A 16,910-nucleotide genomic window follows, 5' to 3' on the forward strand; every position below is an offset into this window, starting at 1 on the left:
AAACCAAGGAGAGGCTCCAGAAGCTTTTTAATCAAGTCAGGGTCTGACCTGCTGCCTTCGAGGAGAAGCTTTCAAAGCTTACTCAACACTTTGTGTAAAACAGAATGACAAAAGATTCTAGCAAAATCACAAGCATTACTCTTTCATGCAGAAATAAGGTTAACAGTTCTAGCCTACTCTTTCATTCACACTGAAAAACTAGAATAGCAACTAAACATTTGAAAGCATTAATTGTGGTTTTCCCAATACCAAAAAAACCTCACCCCTGGCTTGCCACCCTCCACCTCCAGATGCTGGACAGCAGAGGAAACAGAGCCTCAAAAAGATTTGGCAGCTTGTAACCTTTATTTTTAGTTTTTAAAAATTATTTAAAAAGCATAATTAGAAACTTTCATTACAGAAATAATCCTAGCAAACTAGTTAGACATTCCATTGCTCAACATTTAGGAAACTTCACATCAGCACCACTAGAGACAGTGTCCCCACCCCTTCCAATTGAAAAGTCAGTGGCATGAGCAGAAAGGTAACTGCTCCTCTACAGCCAGCTCTAGAAAAAAGAAAAAAAAAAATCCCACTTCAAGCCAGGCAGTTGGACACCTGGACTGGCAGGGTTCAAACTGTGGGCACAAAGACCTGGACTCAAAAAGGACCAATCTTTCCATACAAGAGAACACTCCAGGCTTGGGTGCACCATTTCCTCATTTTATTGCATCATTTCCAGTAAATTCAGACATTTTCTTTACTTCTGCCTATATGAAGTTACGCCCTCCTAGATCTGCACACACGCTACCACAAGAGTCCCAAAGTGATGCAGCTGGGCCCTTTCATCTGTAACCATCATAGGACAGTTTCATTTCAACTGGAAGGCTTTGAGGACTGACCCAGCTCCTTCCATGGGCACAGAAAGCAGACAGGATGGAGACTGGTGTCTCTTAAGCCGCCACTTTCCATAGCTGCTCAAGTCTTAGAATTATCACACTGGCAAAATCATCCCAGCTCATTCTTATTCTTGGGTTACCAATGAAAGATATGTGAAGAAAAAAGATGGGTGAAGGCAGCTGGATACATACTCCCAGCACCTGAACTGATTAAAAACCCAATGTGTTACACATTCATGGTTTGCAATTTTTTAAGTCTTTAAAGTGATTGATTGTGATGTGATTGTATGATCAGGGCTCTTACCACAACCCGTAAAAATCTAAAAAAATGCAGGCAAAACAAGTGACTAAAATTTAGCCTCTCCTGGGGAGGGGGAGGAAGGGAGAGAAGTGAGCTGATTCAAAGCTCATGGACATTGGTGAATCATATCCTACCAAACTAAGGCCAACATTTCCACAGGGCCACTCAGTGACAAACTGTACGTCCACCCTCAAGATCTTAAAGGAAGTCATACCCTCCATGCCTTTTAGTCATTTTAAGGAAAAATTTAGTATTATATAGGCAATTATTCAGGTGCTGAGCATGTACTTTCAGCTCAGACATTTGATATTTTAGTTACACGCACATACACTCTCCACCTTTAACTACACCTAATCAGGTTGATGAATTGAGCCCTCATTTTCCCATAAAAGCAAATAAGGGCCAGGAAAATGTTGCTGAACATCACAAAACCAGTTTGGTTCAAAGGGTGATCCTCCACCACCACAACCCAAGCAAGCAAGCTTTCCATTTCTTTCCACAGAACAGCAGTCCTCCTTTCTAACAGAAGAATCCTGGGAATGATCCTGCAGCAACTTTCGTATTCAGACATCAATCCAGAACAGCTGGATTTATTTTCATGCCTTTTCTCTCTCAAAAACAAAAGCTTTGCCACCAAAATTCACATTCAAGTTCAGATCGCCTATTTGTGGACAGGGCAAAGAGAAGTTTGGGGGTTTTTGGCAGAATCACATGTTTTTTGTTGTTCTCAAAAGAAATGGACCCTCACTTAAGACCCTGGCAGAACCAGAAGCAGAGGTCAAAGGAGTTAAACTTTGTTGGCTTTTTAAAAAAAAAAAAAAAGAGGTTTATCCAAGTAAATTCCACTTCTGCAGGTCGGTTTGTTTTTCAGTATCTTGATACAAACTGAAGGAGAGCACAGGAACAGCTGGGCTGCAGCACAAGAAGATGAAACCAAATGACCCAGCCACAAATCTGGATCATGGCAAACTGAATTTCAAGGCCCCAGCAGCAGCACCAGCTGCCAGCCCAGAGGCTGGTGAAGTGAAACTCCAGGCTCCAGCAGCAGCACCTGCAATCCTGGTACCTAGAAAAACAAAGCCAGAGCCCCAGTAAAAGCCTGAAGCTCCAGATGAAGCCATAGGCCCCAGGGACACCAGTTGCCAGCCTGGAGCTTGACAGAAATGAAGCTAGAAGCCCCAGGAAGCTCTTACTGCCAACCTGGGGCCAACTCAAATTAAGAACTTTGTACTATTTCTTTAAAAAGATGAACTCTGCAGTCCATGATTGGTTGACATTAAGAAGGCATAAGCCAAAGCGACAACAGGGAGGCGAGGCTGGTTAAAGCAATATACATTATATACAAACTCTTGGGTTAATCAGTCCACTTGGTAGGCAATGTCCTTCTTGTCTACAAGGCGCACTGGAATGAGCAGGGGAGGAGAGGGGGCAAGATTCCATCCGATACCTTCTTGGCACTGAAGTTGTAAGGTGCCAGCGCCTCTTGATAGAAAACATGGAGAAAAAAATAATCTTTAAATAACGGCACAAAACTGAGAAAGTCCTCCCAAAGCCTGCCCCGGTGGAATTGCCCGAGTCTAGCTGGAGGGGCTGATCTGTCTGAGAGCAGAGTCTCTGCAGCAGGGAAAGGGCATTAGCAGCACCGCTTCTTCCTTTTACTGTTCTTCGTTAGCTTCACCACATCATTCTGTTGCTGCTGTTGCTGCTTTGCTAAGTTTTCTTTCTTTGCTCGCAGGACTAGCTCTGTAATGCAATTAAACATCTGGAAGAGAAACAAGCAAGGTCAGACCACCCAGGAACACAGGCCAGCTTTTCTGGGGTGCTGTTCTTCTGAAGCAACTCCACTTCTCTAGATATTTCTATAAAGGCTCAGAGATCTTCCTCAATCCTTTACGGGCCAAGCAGCAATCCAGGACCTTCCCGACCCATTCCCCAGCTAAATCAGTAACAACTTGAACTCCTTTCCCAAACCTGTAAACAAAACCAGATCATTTTGGCAACAGAGGCCAGGAGTGAAGACTGTCCAGGTACTCCTACCTCCTAGAACCATTCTCCCTAGTGTCAAGTCTTTCCTGAGAGCATGCCCAATATACTAGAACATAAAGCTAGTGCAAATGCAATGTGGGGGTCCTCCACTTCACTTTCCCAACTCTTCCAAACACAGCTGGATGCCTCTTCTTGACATTTCACCTACTTACAACTCGTACAAAGTATTGCATCTTTCTTCCTCAATAGGAAGAATGTAATTGTTATATTCCCCAAACCATTACTCCAAAATTGTTCTATCTGTGCTTTTCTGTTCTATATTACCTCTTCCACATTAATATTTTCTTTGGCGCTGGTCTCAAACAATTGGATCTCCATCTGCCCAGCAAATTTATAGGCATCTTCTGTTTCTACCACTTTTCGCTCTGGGTCATCATTCTTATTCCCCACTAAAAAAGGAAAGAAAACCAAAGTAAGTCAGTTTGGTACTTCAGGAAGTCAGCCCACAAAATAAGATGTTGTAACCCTCTGCTTAGACACTCACCTAGTATCCGGCAGACATCATCACAATTTTGATTAATTTCATGCAACCATCGTTTTACATTCACAAAAGATTCTGCACTGGTTACATCGTAGACAACAATGACCCCATGTGTTCCTCTGTAATACCTGTGGAGCAGGAAAAGACAGTAAATGTTGGCTCAAGCTAGGTATAACCTCCTCAGTTCTTTCTCCTTCACATAAGTTCTACAAGACCCACAACAAATCCCCCAGGCAGGGTGATCAGGTGCCTCCATTTTCTTTCCACTGGAAGTAAAGTAATTCTTTTAAAACAGCTAGAACACATGCTACTTCTTTAAACCTACAGATTTCCCTGCTCATTTAGTCTATACAAGTAGGTTTCAAAGTCCAAAGACTGCTGTTTACTTCCTTGTTCAGGCTGTCAAGGCCTTCAAAGATTAATAGTGTCTTCCATCTACGTGAGCAAAAGGTAGTGGTGCCCCCAATACATTCTCAGAACTGGATGTGATGGGAACCCTTGTGCTCATTAGGTTTTTCCAGTAATTTTCTTATCTGTGAAAGATCACTTGCAGACTAAAATTTCAGCAGATCTCCAAATATATACTCAACCCTCAGTCACAGTCCTCTTGAGCTCACAAAAATTTGTCTTGCTGAGGGACTGTGTTCTGATCACACCTTCCTACTCAACAGACTGACTCCATATGTGCTTTCAGTGTGCTCTGCTACCTTAAATGATTAAAAATAAGCTTCATTTCAGTTTGTTCCTATTAGTCTTGGTCAACCAGCACTTTTAAGAGATGATGAGCAATTCTGATATGTAAGAAAAACATCTGAATCAAAATCCCAACATTATCACCTGCATAAACCCAGTAAAGGCAGACAGTAGCTGCACCATGAGAATGCCATATAAAAGAAAAGAAAGCTCCACCATCTCTGTTTTCAGGCATATTCACAAGGCTAGCAGGTATTTTCCCTATTGCAAATTTGGCAGATTTCACACACACACAAAAAGTACACAATAAAAAGAAAAGCAAATTGACACAATCAACAGTGAGGTCTTTGCCAGCATCCAGTTTTTATTTTTTGTGTGGCTTGCTTTCTTCTCTTTCATTTCCTCCTCCTTCTTATGATCAATATTAAGATTTTTACTTAAAAAAAATCAAGAATCCAGCATACCAAAAATCTAGGATTTTCCCTTGAATTGTAACAGCTTTCTAGACCTCGGATCTCTTACCATAAGCACCTCTTGAAGCATTCTCCTTTCCACTGCACTTCAGAGATGCCCACTGTGACCACTCTGGTCTTCTCTGACAATTTATTCCAACTCAGCAAACACACCTTTGGCATTCAAAGTCTTCTAATGCAATCCAAATGCACCACACCTTTCAGAAGATCTCAAAGCTTCAGCTCACTTCTGCCACCGATGATGCTTGAGCAAGTCACTATCTCTTCCCCACTTTTAGCTGCACCATCCCTTCTGTAACAGCAGCCACCTCAGGGCAGATATCCACAAACATCTCACAGAGCACATGCATCCCCCTCACCTCTTTTCTCTCATGATCACTTTCTGGTATTAGTTGCTGGGTATCAGTACTCCTCTCTGATACAATACATACTCTATGTAAGTAGGACAGCCTGCTCCTGCTGCTCATCTGGGCACTTTCAGAAGACAAATTCTTCTTCTATGCCATGTTTTACTAGTAATTTATGCTATACATTCACTTTCCTTGGCAAGAAATAACTCAGGTAAGAATTATTCCCTTCACTTCTAGATATTCTAGTCCGTTTACAACCAGTTCCTTCAATAGCTTTAAAACTTGCTGCATCACTGCGTTTGTACTTCCTTTCAAAACAAGCTCAACTTTATTTTATAACTTAAATCCTTTAGAAGAAAAAGTATTCCATAGCCTGAATCCACAAGTTGCAAACACAGTCCAGCCTCTCCTGACACTGACATGTACTGCATGCTGGTTTTGAGGAATATTGTTTCATGTGATAGCATCAGAAAGGGAAAGATCTCCAATCCTGTCAAGGCTCTGGAAAACAATAAGCTAATTATCTTCCATTCAAATTCTTCCATATTACCTAATAGTCTTTTAATTCAGCAACCCTCAGGGTGACCTACCACTTCCTCCCTAACACTGAGCATTACATTTGCAAAGACAACACTCAGCCTGTAGAGAAACACAGTGGTTCAGCTACACCTACACAGAGCTACTTCACTCTGCTGTGCACACCACAAAACCAGGGCTGGTACTCCAGTTATCCAAACCAGAGGACCCAATGAAGCACCCTGCTGCTCTTACCTTGACCACACACCTGTGCATTCTTCTAAAAGGGATGCCAGGGAGTGAAATAAACACACACACCCTGCACATATAGACCCCATTCCTGGCACATCATCAGCGTGCTCCTAGGGTGAGGACTATGGACTGGACCATGCATCACAGACAACTATAGCATTCAAAACTCTGCAGGAGCTGGAAGTCCCTGCCACAAAACACTAATATTGCAAACAAACTCATCACAAATATCTTCCTTTGTGAGAGACAGCAACCCCTGACTCTTGCTGAGTTCCTACCAGCATACACTGCTTCTATTTTTGGAAGGGAAAATTGTCTGGCACATTGTTGTAGAAAGGTTGCCAACCCCTCATCTATAATAAAATGTCACTTTTTCCATCAGCTGACACTACCTTTTAAGCAGCCTCAGAGATAAGACCATGACTACCTTTCATTCTCCATCTCAAGCCCCAGAATATAAATTTTTCTCACACAGCTTGGTCATGCTATTTTCTGCCATTTGTTAGATACAGCCTTATGTCCTAGATAACATTTTAGGCTTATCAAGTACAGCAAAGATTCGCCAACCCCAAGTGCGGGACTGCACTAGAAAACAAAATCCAATTTATCCAAACTTCAAATTTCAGAATGATGCAGTGCAGAATTGCTTTCATAACAAGTAGTAGGCTTTGGCAAGTAGAGAACAGATGGGACTTTTGGCATTCAGGGAAGAGTAGGTGTAAATTTTGTGCTTCTGGCAACCAAGAGCTAGTTGAGGCTTTGACACTGGAGAAATAATGCCTTATCTTCCTCCCATCCACATTTTAGGGAAGATGAAGACCATAGAAATGACAGCAGATAAGAAATGAAGTTCTGAATCTCAGCCTCCCATTACCAGGCTAACTGATTGATGTTAGCTGTCCTCTACATGCTACAGGTGTGCTCTCTCATGTATTCTGAAAACGTCAAAACCCAGAACCTGCTACTGCTCCTAAATAAGTTATAGAACAGTTAAACATGTTTAGAATGTCCATGAAGGTATCCCACTGAGGTGAAAGACAATGAAATCCAACCCATATATACCCTTGGATGCTTGGTAGGAGACAACTATCTTCCATATATTTGGAAAAAGCTATTGACATCTAAAGGCTTTACAATGTGGTTGACATTTAAGTTGAAACAGTGACAGCACCACCTAAGTTGTTTGTTCTACTTACAGAATCATATTTAAAGAAGTTTAAGGACATAAGCTTACTGTCTTTAAAACATTACATACTAATACTGCAGATTTGATAGAGCAAATCTTCAGAACTGGTTAACCAAACCCATCATGTCACCTGCATTCTGCCCTCACAACTCTGACCACTACCCTTCTAAGCAGAAGGGAACATACACTGGGGTACTTCCCACTTCAGAAAGCCAATAAGAAAGTTCTCAGGTATCATCTAATAAATGCTTCCCAAGATTATTATCTGGAGTTTTAACAACAAGTTTCACAAAGCATGACAGTAGGAAAGTCAGATTTAGAAAAGACAGAGTATTGACTACATCAGTTCATCAGGTTTCTTTTTCCAGAAAAATAACCAAACCAGGAATTAGCCAACTGACAGATACTTCATGGGTTAAATCCCACATCTTGGATAATATTTCCCTAGTTTGTAGTATATGTTTCCTTGGTTTTCAGCCTTCTAGAGTTCTAACCAATTTCAGAGACGTCAAAAAACTTCTCATCTTGTTTTTAGGTTCCTAGAAGCACATCTGTTATCACAGGAGACAGCAATTCTATCATCTCAAAAAGCTTGTGCCTCTCTTCATTATGGCATTCCACACAAATGCATGGCAGACACTATTCATCCTGAGCTAGAATCAGGCAACTAATATTTAAACCTTAAATCCTAAAATCCCAGTCCTGATTCATGGCAAAGTAGTCCTATCCATAAGAGCAAATCAAGCACACAAACTCTCTGTACATGCATTTGAAGTACTCTTGCTAATACAGGTTAGTCCTGACATGCTACATCTCTGGTGAATTCAAATAATTCCCACAATTTGGCTCCTCCTCTTCCCACTAGGCACAAGCTACCCCATCTATATTTAATAGACAGTAAAAACAGCTTCTGCCTTTTGTACCTCCCAGTCTGTAATTCTGATCTAGTTTATTTTCCCTGAGTTTCTGTAGCACACTCTACATTAGCTTGATTTCTGCTTCTTAACAGCTTTATTCTGTTCTTCAGCTTCCATAGCTGTAGTCAAGGAAAATCAAAACAGTATATAACCTTTTAACATTTTCCAATTTTCTACTAGTCACGTCCTACCATCTCTACCTTTTTACAGTTGTCTACACAGCAATACTTCCAGCCAATTAATAGATGGGCTCTAATTGCAGACTTCCTTGCCAGGCTTGCCTCAATATCAATCTGAACTCTACCTTTATCTGCAAAGGGACCTCCTGTGCTGGAGTAACACTGAAGGAACAACTTTTTTTCTTCTTAACCTCAACCTAAGCCTCAGTCTAGTTAAAGACTAAGCAACAACCACTATGCTGTTGCCAATGCTCTTGCACTCCACCCGTAATTTGGTAGCCAAACCCTTTCATAAATACTAGCATGGTAGCTCAATTTGTCACTCAAGTTTGGGATAATTAAATTAGTTACAGTATTACTTTGACAGTTTAAAAAAAAAAAAAAAAAAAAAAAAAGGGAACCATTTCTAAAATCCAGATCTTGTTATCTCCTGTTTTTACAGCTGATATGTTTAGGTACAGACCTTCTCTTGAAAATTTATCAGGGAATGGTAGACTGTCACAGTTAGCTAACCTAGCAGTAGGTTACACCACAATGTAACCACCACTCCCAGCATTCTCCTCAACACTTCGGATGCACTCAGACATACGAACTTCTTTGCTTAAAGTTGCACAAAATTCCAACCTCTCTCACCATGGAAGATTCTGTCGCTACTTCACCAAAACTGAGGCAAAACTTGGGCCTTCACTTCCCCAAGAGTATATATCACACTTTGGGAAAAAGCTGTGCAAAAAGAGAGCAGCAGCAGAGCTCAAAGGAATCATGGCACAAATGCTTTCAAACCATTTTATCTTCTCCATTTTAAAAGTTCACCAAAGAAAAATATTTACATAAAATACTACACAAAGTCCCATCTGCAGTTACTCCCATTCACAAAAGAAAGCCTCCTTTCCTGGTATTCCCCATTTAAGCCAGACACCATGGCTTTTGGAACTAGCTGGCATCAGCCCCATGAACCAACACTCATGAACGCAGCTCCCAGTCCTGTCAGGGAATCTGAAAACAGGAAGGCCATTTGCTGACTCAGCACTAATTGGGGCACTCTGTGACTGGCCTGTGTGCACAGCTGATGGGAGCTGCAGCAGTGCAGTGCTGCCTCCACCCTCTGCTTCCTGCCCCAAGCTGCCTGCAGCACTGAAACAAGAAGTGATGTCACACACAGGAACCCCACAAGAGGCAACTGAGTTTTTTTCAAGCCAAACACTTGAGAAACAATGGAAGTAATCCAGCAATATCCGTATAGAAGAGCAGAGGAAAGGGGCGGTGCACACACCAGGTTCAACTTTGCCATTTCTAGCTGATTAGACGTACCATAGATGCAAGCACTCTCATTATTTTTATGCTTAAGTTCACCAATACATCAGCTGAAAATGATCCTCCTCTCAAATAGGAGCCAAACAACAAGTCAGTTATGAAAGATCTAATGAAACACCTACATCTTTAAAGAATTATTATTTTTTGTTAATACCCGAAGGAAGCAGAAGTTCAATTTCTAAGTGTGCTTTTTTCTCTTCCCCTACTGTCATGGGGAGCAGTCCCACCTTAACAGCAATCAGTTTACAAACAGATCCTACTCTTAGTTCCCACTGCTGCAGCTCTGGGTGTGGTTTCTTCAGGAACAGGAAAAGCTGTGCACATACTGTTCAAAAGGACAATGAGAATGAAATCGAACTCAAACCAAGGAAAAGGTTAACTTCATGTGGGCGTCTCCAACAGAACTCCACACAAAGATAGCTGCTAAAATGCATTTGTCCTAAAAGAAAACTAAATATTGGGTATCCTATTAATCAATCTCAAAGCTATTCATTAGTTATATGACACTGATGGAGGGGTGCACTCTGACCTTCCGTAAAAAATAAAATCAGAGGACGGCCTTCTTAGACAGACTTCAGAGGTAAGTTTTCTAGTGTATGCAGAACACTGAAATAATTCCAGTTCTACCATTTATGAAGTAGCAGCAAAGGAATAAGACAAAGCCACCACAAAACTGATACAAAAGTGAGGAAATATGAAATCCCAGTTCCAAGTCTACCCAAAGCGTCACCACTGCTGTTGGTTCTAAAGCAGGTGAGAGAAGTCCCACTGTACAGACAGCAAAGCTATCATTAGCTTATACAACTGCAACACCAAAATATCTAAACTGTAACTCCAAACTACAAGATTCATGTGCTAAGCTACACATCACTAAGGCCAGTTATACTCACGTTGATGTAATAGTCCGGAAGCGTTCCTGTCCAGCTGTGTCCCAGATCTGTAGCTTCACCTTCTCTCCATTGATCTCAACTGTCCGGATTTTAAAATCCACTCCAATTGTGGTAATGTAGCTGCCTGAAGGGAAAGCACAGGTAAGAACCTAAGTCTTGATCATTTTGCATGTTCCTAAGCATGCTTCTGAATTGAAACAGAGAAATGTGCTTCTGAATGCTATTTTGTAGCAGCTCTCAGACTGGATGGGAGAACAAGGTTCTCCCTATCTGCTTCTCATTTTAAATGCCCTATCAGTTCATCCTGATTTACATATTTTATCTGTAGCTAACAGGGTTTGGTTTTTTCCTAGCCATAAAGCTGCATTTCCCATGCTACCATTAAAATTTAAAACTCAGTATTACAAAATAAAATTATTCTTCTGCCTCATTGGTGGTCAAGAGTGAGCACCTAAATAATCGCAAAAAATGGAGAGAACTGTGCAAGTACAGCACTTGTGAAAATTCTGAGATAAGGGTTTGCTTTTAATGCTCATGCTAACTCTTTTTTTGAATGCAGTCTGTTCTAAGAGTTTCCTCCCAATAAATTAGCTATGTCACAAACTTAAGTGGTTTAGTCACAATATTCAGTCAAGCTAAATCCCAAATGGCCAATAAGAAGCACAGAGTACAGCATAAGCTACAAAACCCAAGCTATTTCTGGAGCCATGTCAGTATTTAAATATTGCAGGGCTTTCAGTTGCAAGTGAAAATCAGACAGGATGGCTTGTATGGGCTTATACCAAGAGAAGCAAAGGTAGCAACAGAACATATTGCTAGTACAGCTCTCCATGGGGAAAGGCAAAAGAACAATTCCTTGCAAACCAGCAGCACTGGAGCAGACCTTGATTATTTCTCTTAGTGAAGTAAACAAAACACTCACCTGAGAATGTATTATCTGCAAAACGCAATAGCAAACTGCTCTTGCCCACACCTATGACAAACAAAGACAGCAAGATCTTTGAATAAAGTAATCTTTGGTGTCGGTAAAATAACAGCATTTTCCCCATTCATTGCAGTTTTAACTCTGACTAGGATCTTTCTCAGCAGATAATTTAGTACCATCCACCCTGGTCCTCTCAGTACTCTCCTTGACCAGGCACACTGCAGTCTCTCCAAGATCAGTGCGCTTCTTGTAGCCCCAAAGGGCTGGGTTTCTTTGAGGGTTGGAGGAAGGAGGGGACAAACTCTCCAAGAGTAGCTTTTGAATTGTGATCAGGTCTAAGAAGTCCTAAGAGAGTAATAACTAAAAGCAAATTTACTATCAGCAGGCTTTCATTTGCTAAGGAAAGATCCAAAAGTTAGTATGCCATGTTAATTAGCAAGTACTCAGAACCCTGCTCTAAAGTACTCTATTGAATTCTTCTTGCACATCACGTTTAGCACCACCTCCCATTCATTTATGCCGTGCTGAACAGCAGTGGAATTTGGACTACTTAGACAGTCAGACCAGGGTTTGGTACTATAAAGCTTATGTTATCATGGCCACGGTTTAACAGAAACCTAAACCAAACAGGGGAGTTGGGAACCATTGTTCTGTATTGTCATCCAAAACAGACTTGTTCCACATCTAAGAGGAAGGACGCATACCTTTCTGAAGTTGTACCTTTTGCCAAAATGTTTCATAAAACATTTTCTCTAAGTGCTTTGAGTAGCACTCCATCCAGGTTTTCCTTCTATGATTGCACCCTAATCACGCCCTATTGCAGGGAAGCATTTTTCACAGTGCTTCAGACAAGAAGTGTTAAGAAACTCATTCCTGCAGCCCCAGCCAAGAGAATCTGAGTGTCAGAATGCCTCACAGGTGTTATCTCTGCATAACATCTCTGCTGTTAATGCCCCTTCCACCATCCCCACCCCCCAATAAAAAAAAAATCTGCTATGGCATGAAGAGGACATTTGACTTCACCAGGGTGATAATCTATTAAATCATTTCAGTTAGAGGTTATTTAAACCAGTTGTGTTGATGCTGTGTAACTTGTGAGTTCTTCTAAAAGGTAAACCTGGGCAAAAGACGTGCAAAGACCATACAGAATTCCAACAGCTCTCATCTGTTAGCATGAGAAGACAGCTACCAGCAAAAAAAAAAACAAAAACCCTCTGAGCAATAAAAATCTGCATGATTCCAGTAAGCCAAATTTCATTTGCAAAGAGTTCAAATCATCAGAGCTCTGGAGAAGGCCTACTCACTTCTGTTGAGTATCACTAATCTTAAAGAAAAACAAGAATGCTACTAAAAAATGTAAAATTACAGCATGCATACACTGAATACCTCTGAGATGAAAAAAGGTAGCAAAATAGTTCCTAAATTTAACAGAGGACTAGCTATTTAGCAAGAGCTAAGTGCCTGCAAAATAGCAGTTGGCTAAGTTTTAGAAAAATAAAATAAATACGATTTAGCAAGTACTACACTTACTGATCAAACAGCCTTGGCCTCCAGCTTAATAAAAATAAAGTAGATGCTGGAACCCAGAGACCTGTCAGACCACACCACCTTCTGAAAATGTCAGTCAGCTTCAGACTACACTGCAGAGCTGCAGGGGCTGCCCATGACCACTGCTTTGTCAGTCTGTCCACCCTGGCACAGACATGGTCGGGTCTGGACTGCTCTCAGCACTCGGCAGCTTCTGAAGAGACAGCTCCTGAACTCAGGAAGCTCTAAATGCTCAGGATGACAACGATCTCACTAAACAAACACTGCCTCTGACCCACACTGTTCATGTATAGAGAAACCACACTCTTCATGACCCTCCACTTCCTAGACAGAGTTATTTGAAGAACTGCAAAAAGGAGGCTAGCAGAGCCTCTCTGCTTGTCAAAGGCAGCAAAATTAATCAAAACAAAAGAGAGGCCAACCAGCTTTGCAAAACCAAAATTAAAGGCAAATTTCTGTGCCACACTAGTTTTAAACCCCACATCTTACTAAATGTTAGAGTTAATTAAAGTACATGAAAAGCACAGATCCCCTGTAGTATTTTTAAATATCTGGCACAACTGAGATCACCAGCAGCTTTTCAAGATGACCTGTTCTAAAAACACACAGACCTACTATCCTCTTGACACATTTGCATACAGGGGAAAGCACATAAGACATAATCACCCTATCCAGCAGCTGTCCACTTCCTATTGCAAGGAACAGCAATAAGCAAGGGAAGCAAACTGTTTTGTGAAAGCAGGGACGGAGCTTTCCAGTGTGGGCTGGCAAAAAAACAAACAAGAAAACTAAAACGACAAATCAATACACATAAAAAATAATATTTAATTACAACAACAGAGAACCAGAGCTGAACCAACAGTTCTCACAACACGTTTTCCCTCTCAATGGTTACACTACAGGGACTAAAGAAGACTCAGCTAACAAATATGATTTAATTTTTCAAAATTAGAAGCCATTTTTCTGAGTCTTCACCATCCTGTTTATCTTGCCTGAACAGTTTTGAAAGTCATCAGCAAGCAAGAGGGTTACTACTTTACTCAGAATGTAGCATTGGGTTGCAATAACCCATCGGCTCACAAAACTGCCTAGGGTTTTAAGCTGTTTTGAAGATGTTGCCCTTTCTCCCTCTTTAGATCCCTTCATGCAGACATAGAGTACGATTTTTTTACATATATCTAAAGTTTCTGGAGGTGACAACTGCTGAGATCAAGCAACATTACCTTTTTACCCGAGAGCGATGCCTCGCTGCATGCCAGGACCTGCTGCCTTATGGACCACACCTCTATTAAAAGAAGAGGGTGGATGCCTTCTCCTCCAGTTTATGGAAATTAAACTTTAAGATGTTGGAGTGTTACCAACACAGAACTGGACTGAAGGAAGCAATCTTCCCAGTCAGTTGTGGCTGTGTACCTCAACTAAAGCACCAGACACTAGCTGAGTTCACACGCTGACCCTCCAGAAGTTTCTGAAACTGCTGCAGCAGTATTTGCAGGGATGTTTTCTAAAAACTCTCTAATTACCCCTTATCCATAACTATCCATAGCTATTTGCATCCTATGCTGTAACTAGGAACACACAAAGTTACCAGCTCCTCAAGGATATATTTTTTAAAAAGTGACAATCTCTAGAACTGAGACTTCAGGTTAATGCACGAGAAGAGTCATAAGAAATAATTAAGGTAATAGTAAAACGTATTAGTTGCCACACTGGAAACAACAGTCCCCAGGGCTGAGGAGCAGCCAGTCCTTCCCATCGATGCTTTAAACTGCCTGTCACAGGGGAAGGGAATTCCCTCCTCACCCCAGCACCAGGCTGGTGGGTGCCCGGGAGCAGCACTAGCGCTGATGCCGCAGGAACGCCGCTGCTGCCTGCACCCACGGGCGCCTAGCCTTCCCCTTCCTCACCCTGGCCAGGCCATTATTTGTCACAGCCCCCGCTGGCAGGCAGCTCCGCAGGGACACCAGGCAGGAGCTGAGGCGGCCCAAGCTCACGCGCCCCCTCCCTCAGCCACAGCGCGGGCTCCGCCGCCGCCCCCCGCCCCGCCAGACCAAGCCCCTCCACACCGGCACCCGAACGCCGGGGAACCGGCCCCAACGGCACCGCGGGTGACCGGGGAAGCTGTCCCAGGAGAGTGCCCCGGGAGGGAGCCGCTCTGCCTCCCCCGTACGCCCGGCCCCACCGCCACCGCCCTCAGGCCCCTGACGGCCCGGGCGGCGATGAGGGGCGGCTACCCCAGTAGCGGCCTACCCCCGCCCTCGGACCGCACCGCCCTCACCGCTGTCGCCGATGATGAGCAGTTTGAAGAGGTGATCGTAGTCCCTGGCCATGGCCGGGGCGGCGGGAGCGGCCGCGAGCGGCGGAGCGAGGGGAGGGGGGGGAGGGGGCGGCGGCGGCTGCGGGCCGGATCCACTTCCCGAACAAACAGCCGGAACTGACAGCACCGCCGCCGCGCACGCGCAAGGCGGGCAGAGGCCGCCGGCTGCACCCCCCCCTCCTCCCCCCCGCATGCGCAAAATGGCGGCGGGGGAGGGCTCCGCGCGCGCATGTGCCGCCCCAGGGAACGGGGAGAGGGGATGCGGTGGGGCTGCCGCCCGCCTCAGCACCGGGGACCCTGCCCTGATTCCCGGCCTCTCGTGTTCCCCTTATTCTAAGCCGCCGGGCCACCCCCGGCAGGCAGGGGTTTGTGCGCCTCAGCTCCCGTGGGCGCTCCTGTGAGGTCTGCGGACGTAGCAGAAGGGGAGCGCGGACTGCGGGAGGGATGCGCTCCGCTCCCGGGAAGGTACAGGAGCAAAGCGCGGGGACTGGGAACGTGTTTTGGCTTCTTCAACACGACTCTCGTGCACCACAGCAGCAAATCGCACAGCGACAAGGACAGTTCCCATCAGAGCCCAACCCGAGGTGAGGAAGCCCACGGGCACAGGGACAGGCGATGCCCAGGGGTGTCGCGCACGTCTGGCAGTTCAGGTCAGTCTGGTGCTGGATTCCTGGGTGTGTAATCCAGAGATGTGCCTGGGCACGGCTCCAGAGGGGCCTTGGCCTCCAACACATCGGCCACTGTGCCCACACCGTCCCCACTCCACATCCCACACCTACAATACATACATACACACCTTCAATACATATATAACAATGCAGTAAAAAAAAGTCAACGTGCTAGGTACTGCATCTAGAAGGACAGTTTAGCACAGATTCAAACCAAACTATTGACAATTAAAAAAAAAAATTAACCATATATTTATATTTAATTGACATATGTATCTCATTAACATGCATGTCTTTCACACGGGGAGAACTGTGTTAACACTGAAGAACAAACCTGTACAGTCAACTGAGCCTGTAAACAGTCGAAGAAATTGACACAATAGTCAAGGACAGTTAACTTTAAAATACCAATCCATAATGCTTTTGAAAATTACAATCTAAGTAGTTGTCCTAAAGATGTTACTTAATCTCAGCCTTAAAAAAAAAATATTCTAGCCTTCAGAGCTCACCCATCAAGTACCACACATCCTGAAACCCACTCAGATGACCTCCATCCCACCTTCACTCTGCAACTCATGCATTTAAACCACCACTTATAGCTCATTCTGCTTTATCCTCAGATGTAGCTGAGGAGCAGGAGAAAGGCTGGAGTGTTACCAGACATGAGTGTGTGTTGAATTCAAGAGACTTTTCCTTACCGAATCCCTTCTAGAAAAGGGTTTGCAGGTAGCCCCAAACAAGCTCAGTGCTAAAACAAGCCCCCCACATGTATCACCCACCCCAGTAAGGCACTTGGGCAGCCCAAGATACGCCCAGCAGCCTAATGGGACACTGCACAGCTGCAGGGAGACCCTTTGAATCCAGCATACAGACCACCAGCTCAAAACTGACATGACAATGACTCCTTTTACCTCTAAGCTCATGAAACCTCATGTGAAAAGCATGAGGTGTGATGTTACCTAATAAACCGGACAGT

General features: G+C 43.5%; 1 protein-coding gene across 1 annotated transcript; it reads right to left on the reverse strand.

Annotated features, from left to right (window-relative positions):
- Nucleotides 1–326: 326 nt before the first annotated feature.
- RAB35 (RAB35, member RAS oncogene family) lies at nucleotides 327–15,347 on the reverse strand. The gene is made up of 6 exons (XM_071762662.1): nucleotides 15,228–15,347; nucleotides 11,399–11,449; nucleotides 10,477–10,600; nucleotides 3,710–3,834; nucleotides 3,490–3,614; nucleotides 327–2,941 (listed from the first exon to the last, which is right to left on the reverse strand). The coding sequence occupies exons 1-6, from the start codon at nucleotides 15,277–15,279 to the stop codon at nucleotides 2,813–2,815; spliced, it is 606 nt and encodes a 201-aa protein (XP_071618763.1). The 5' UTR covers nucleotides 15,280–15,347; the 3' UTR covers nucleotides 327–2,812.
- Nucleotides 15,348–16,910: the final 1,563 nt, after the last annotated feature.

Source organism: Heliangelus exortis, chromosome 19 (genome assembly GCF_036169615.1).
Source record: "Heliangelus exortis chromosome 19, bHelExo1.hap1, whole genome shotgun sequence".
Classification (NCBI taxonomy): Eukaryota; Metazoa; Chordata; class Aves; order Apodiformes; family Trochilidae; genus Heliangelus; species Heliangelus exortis.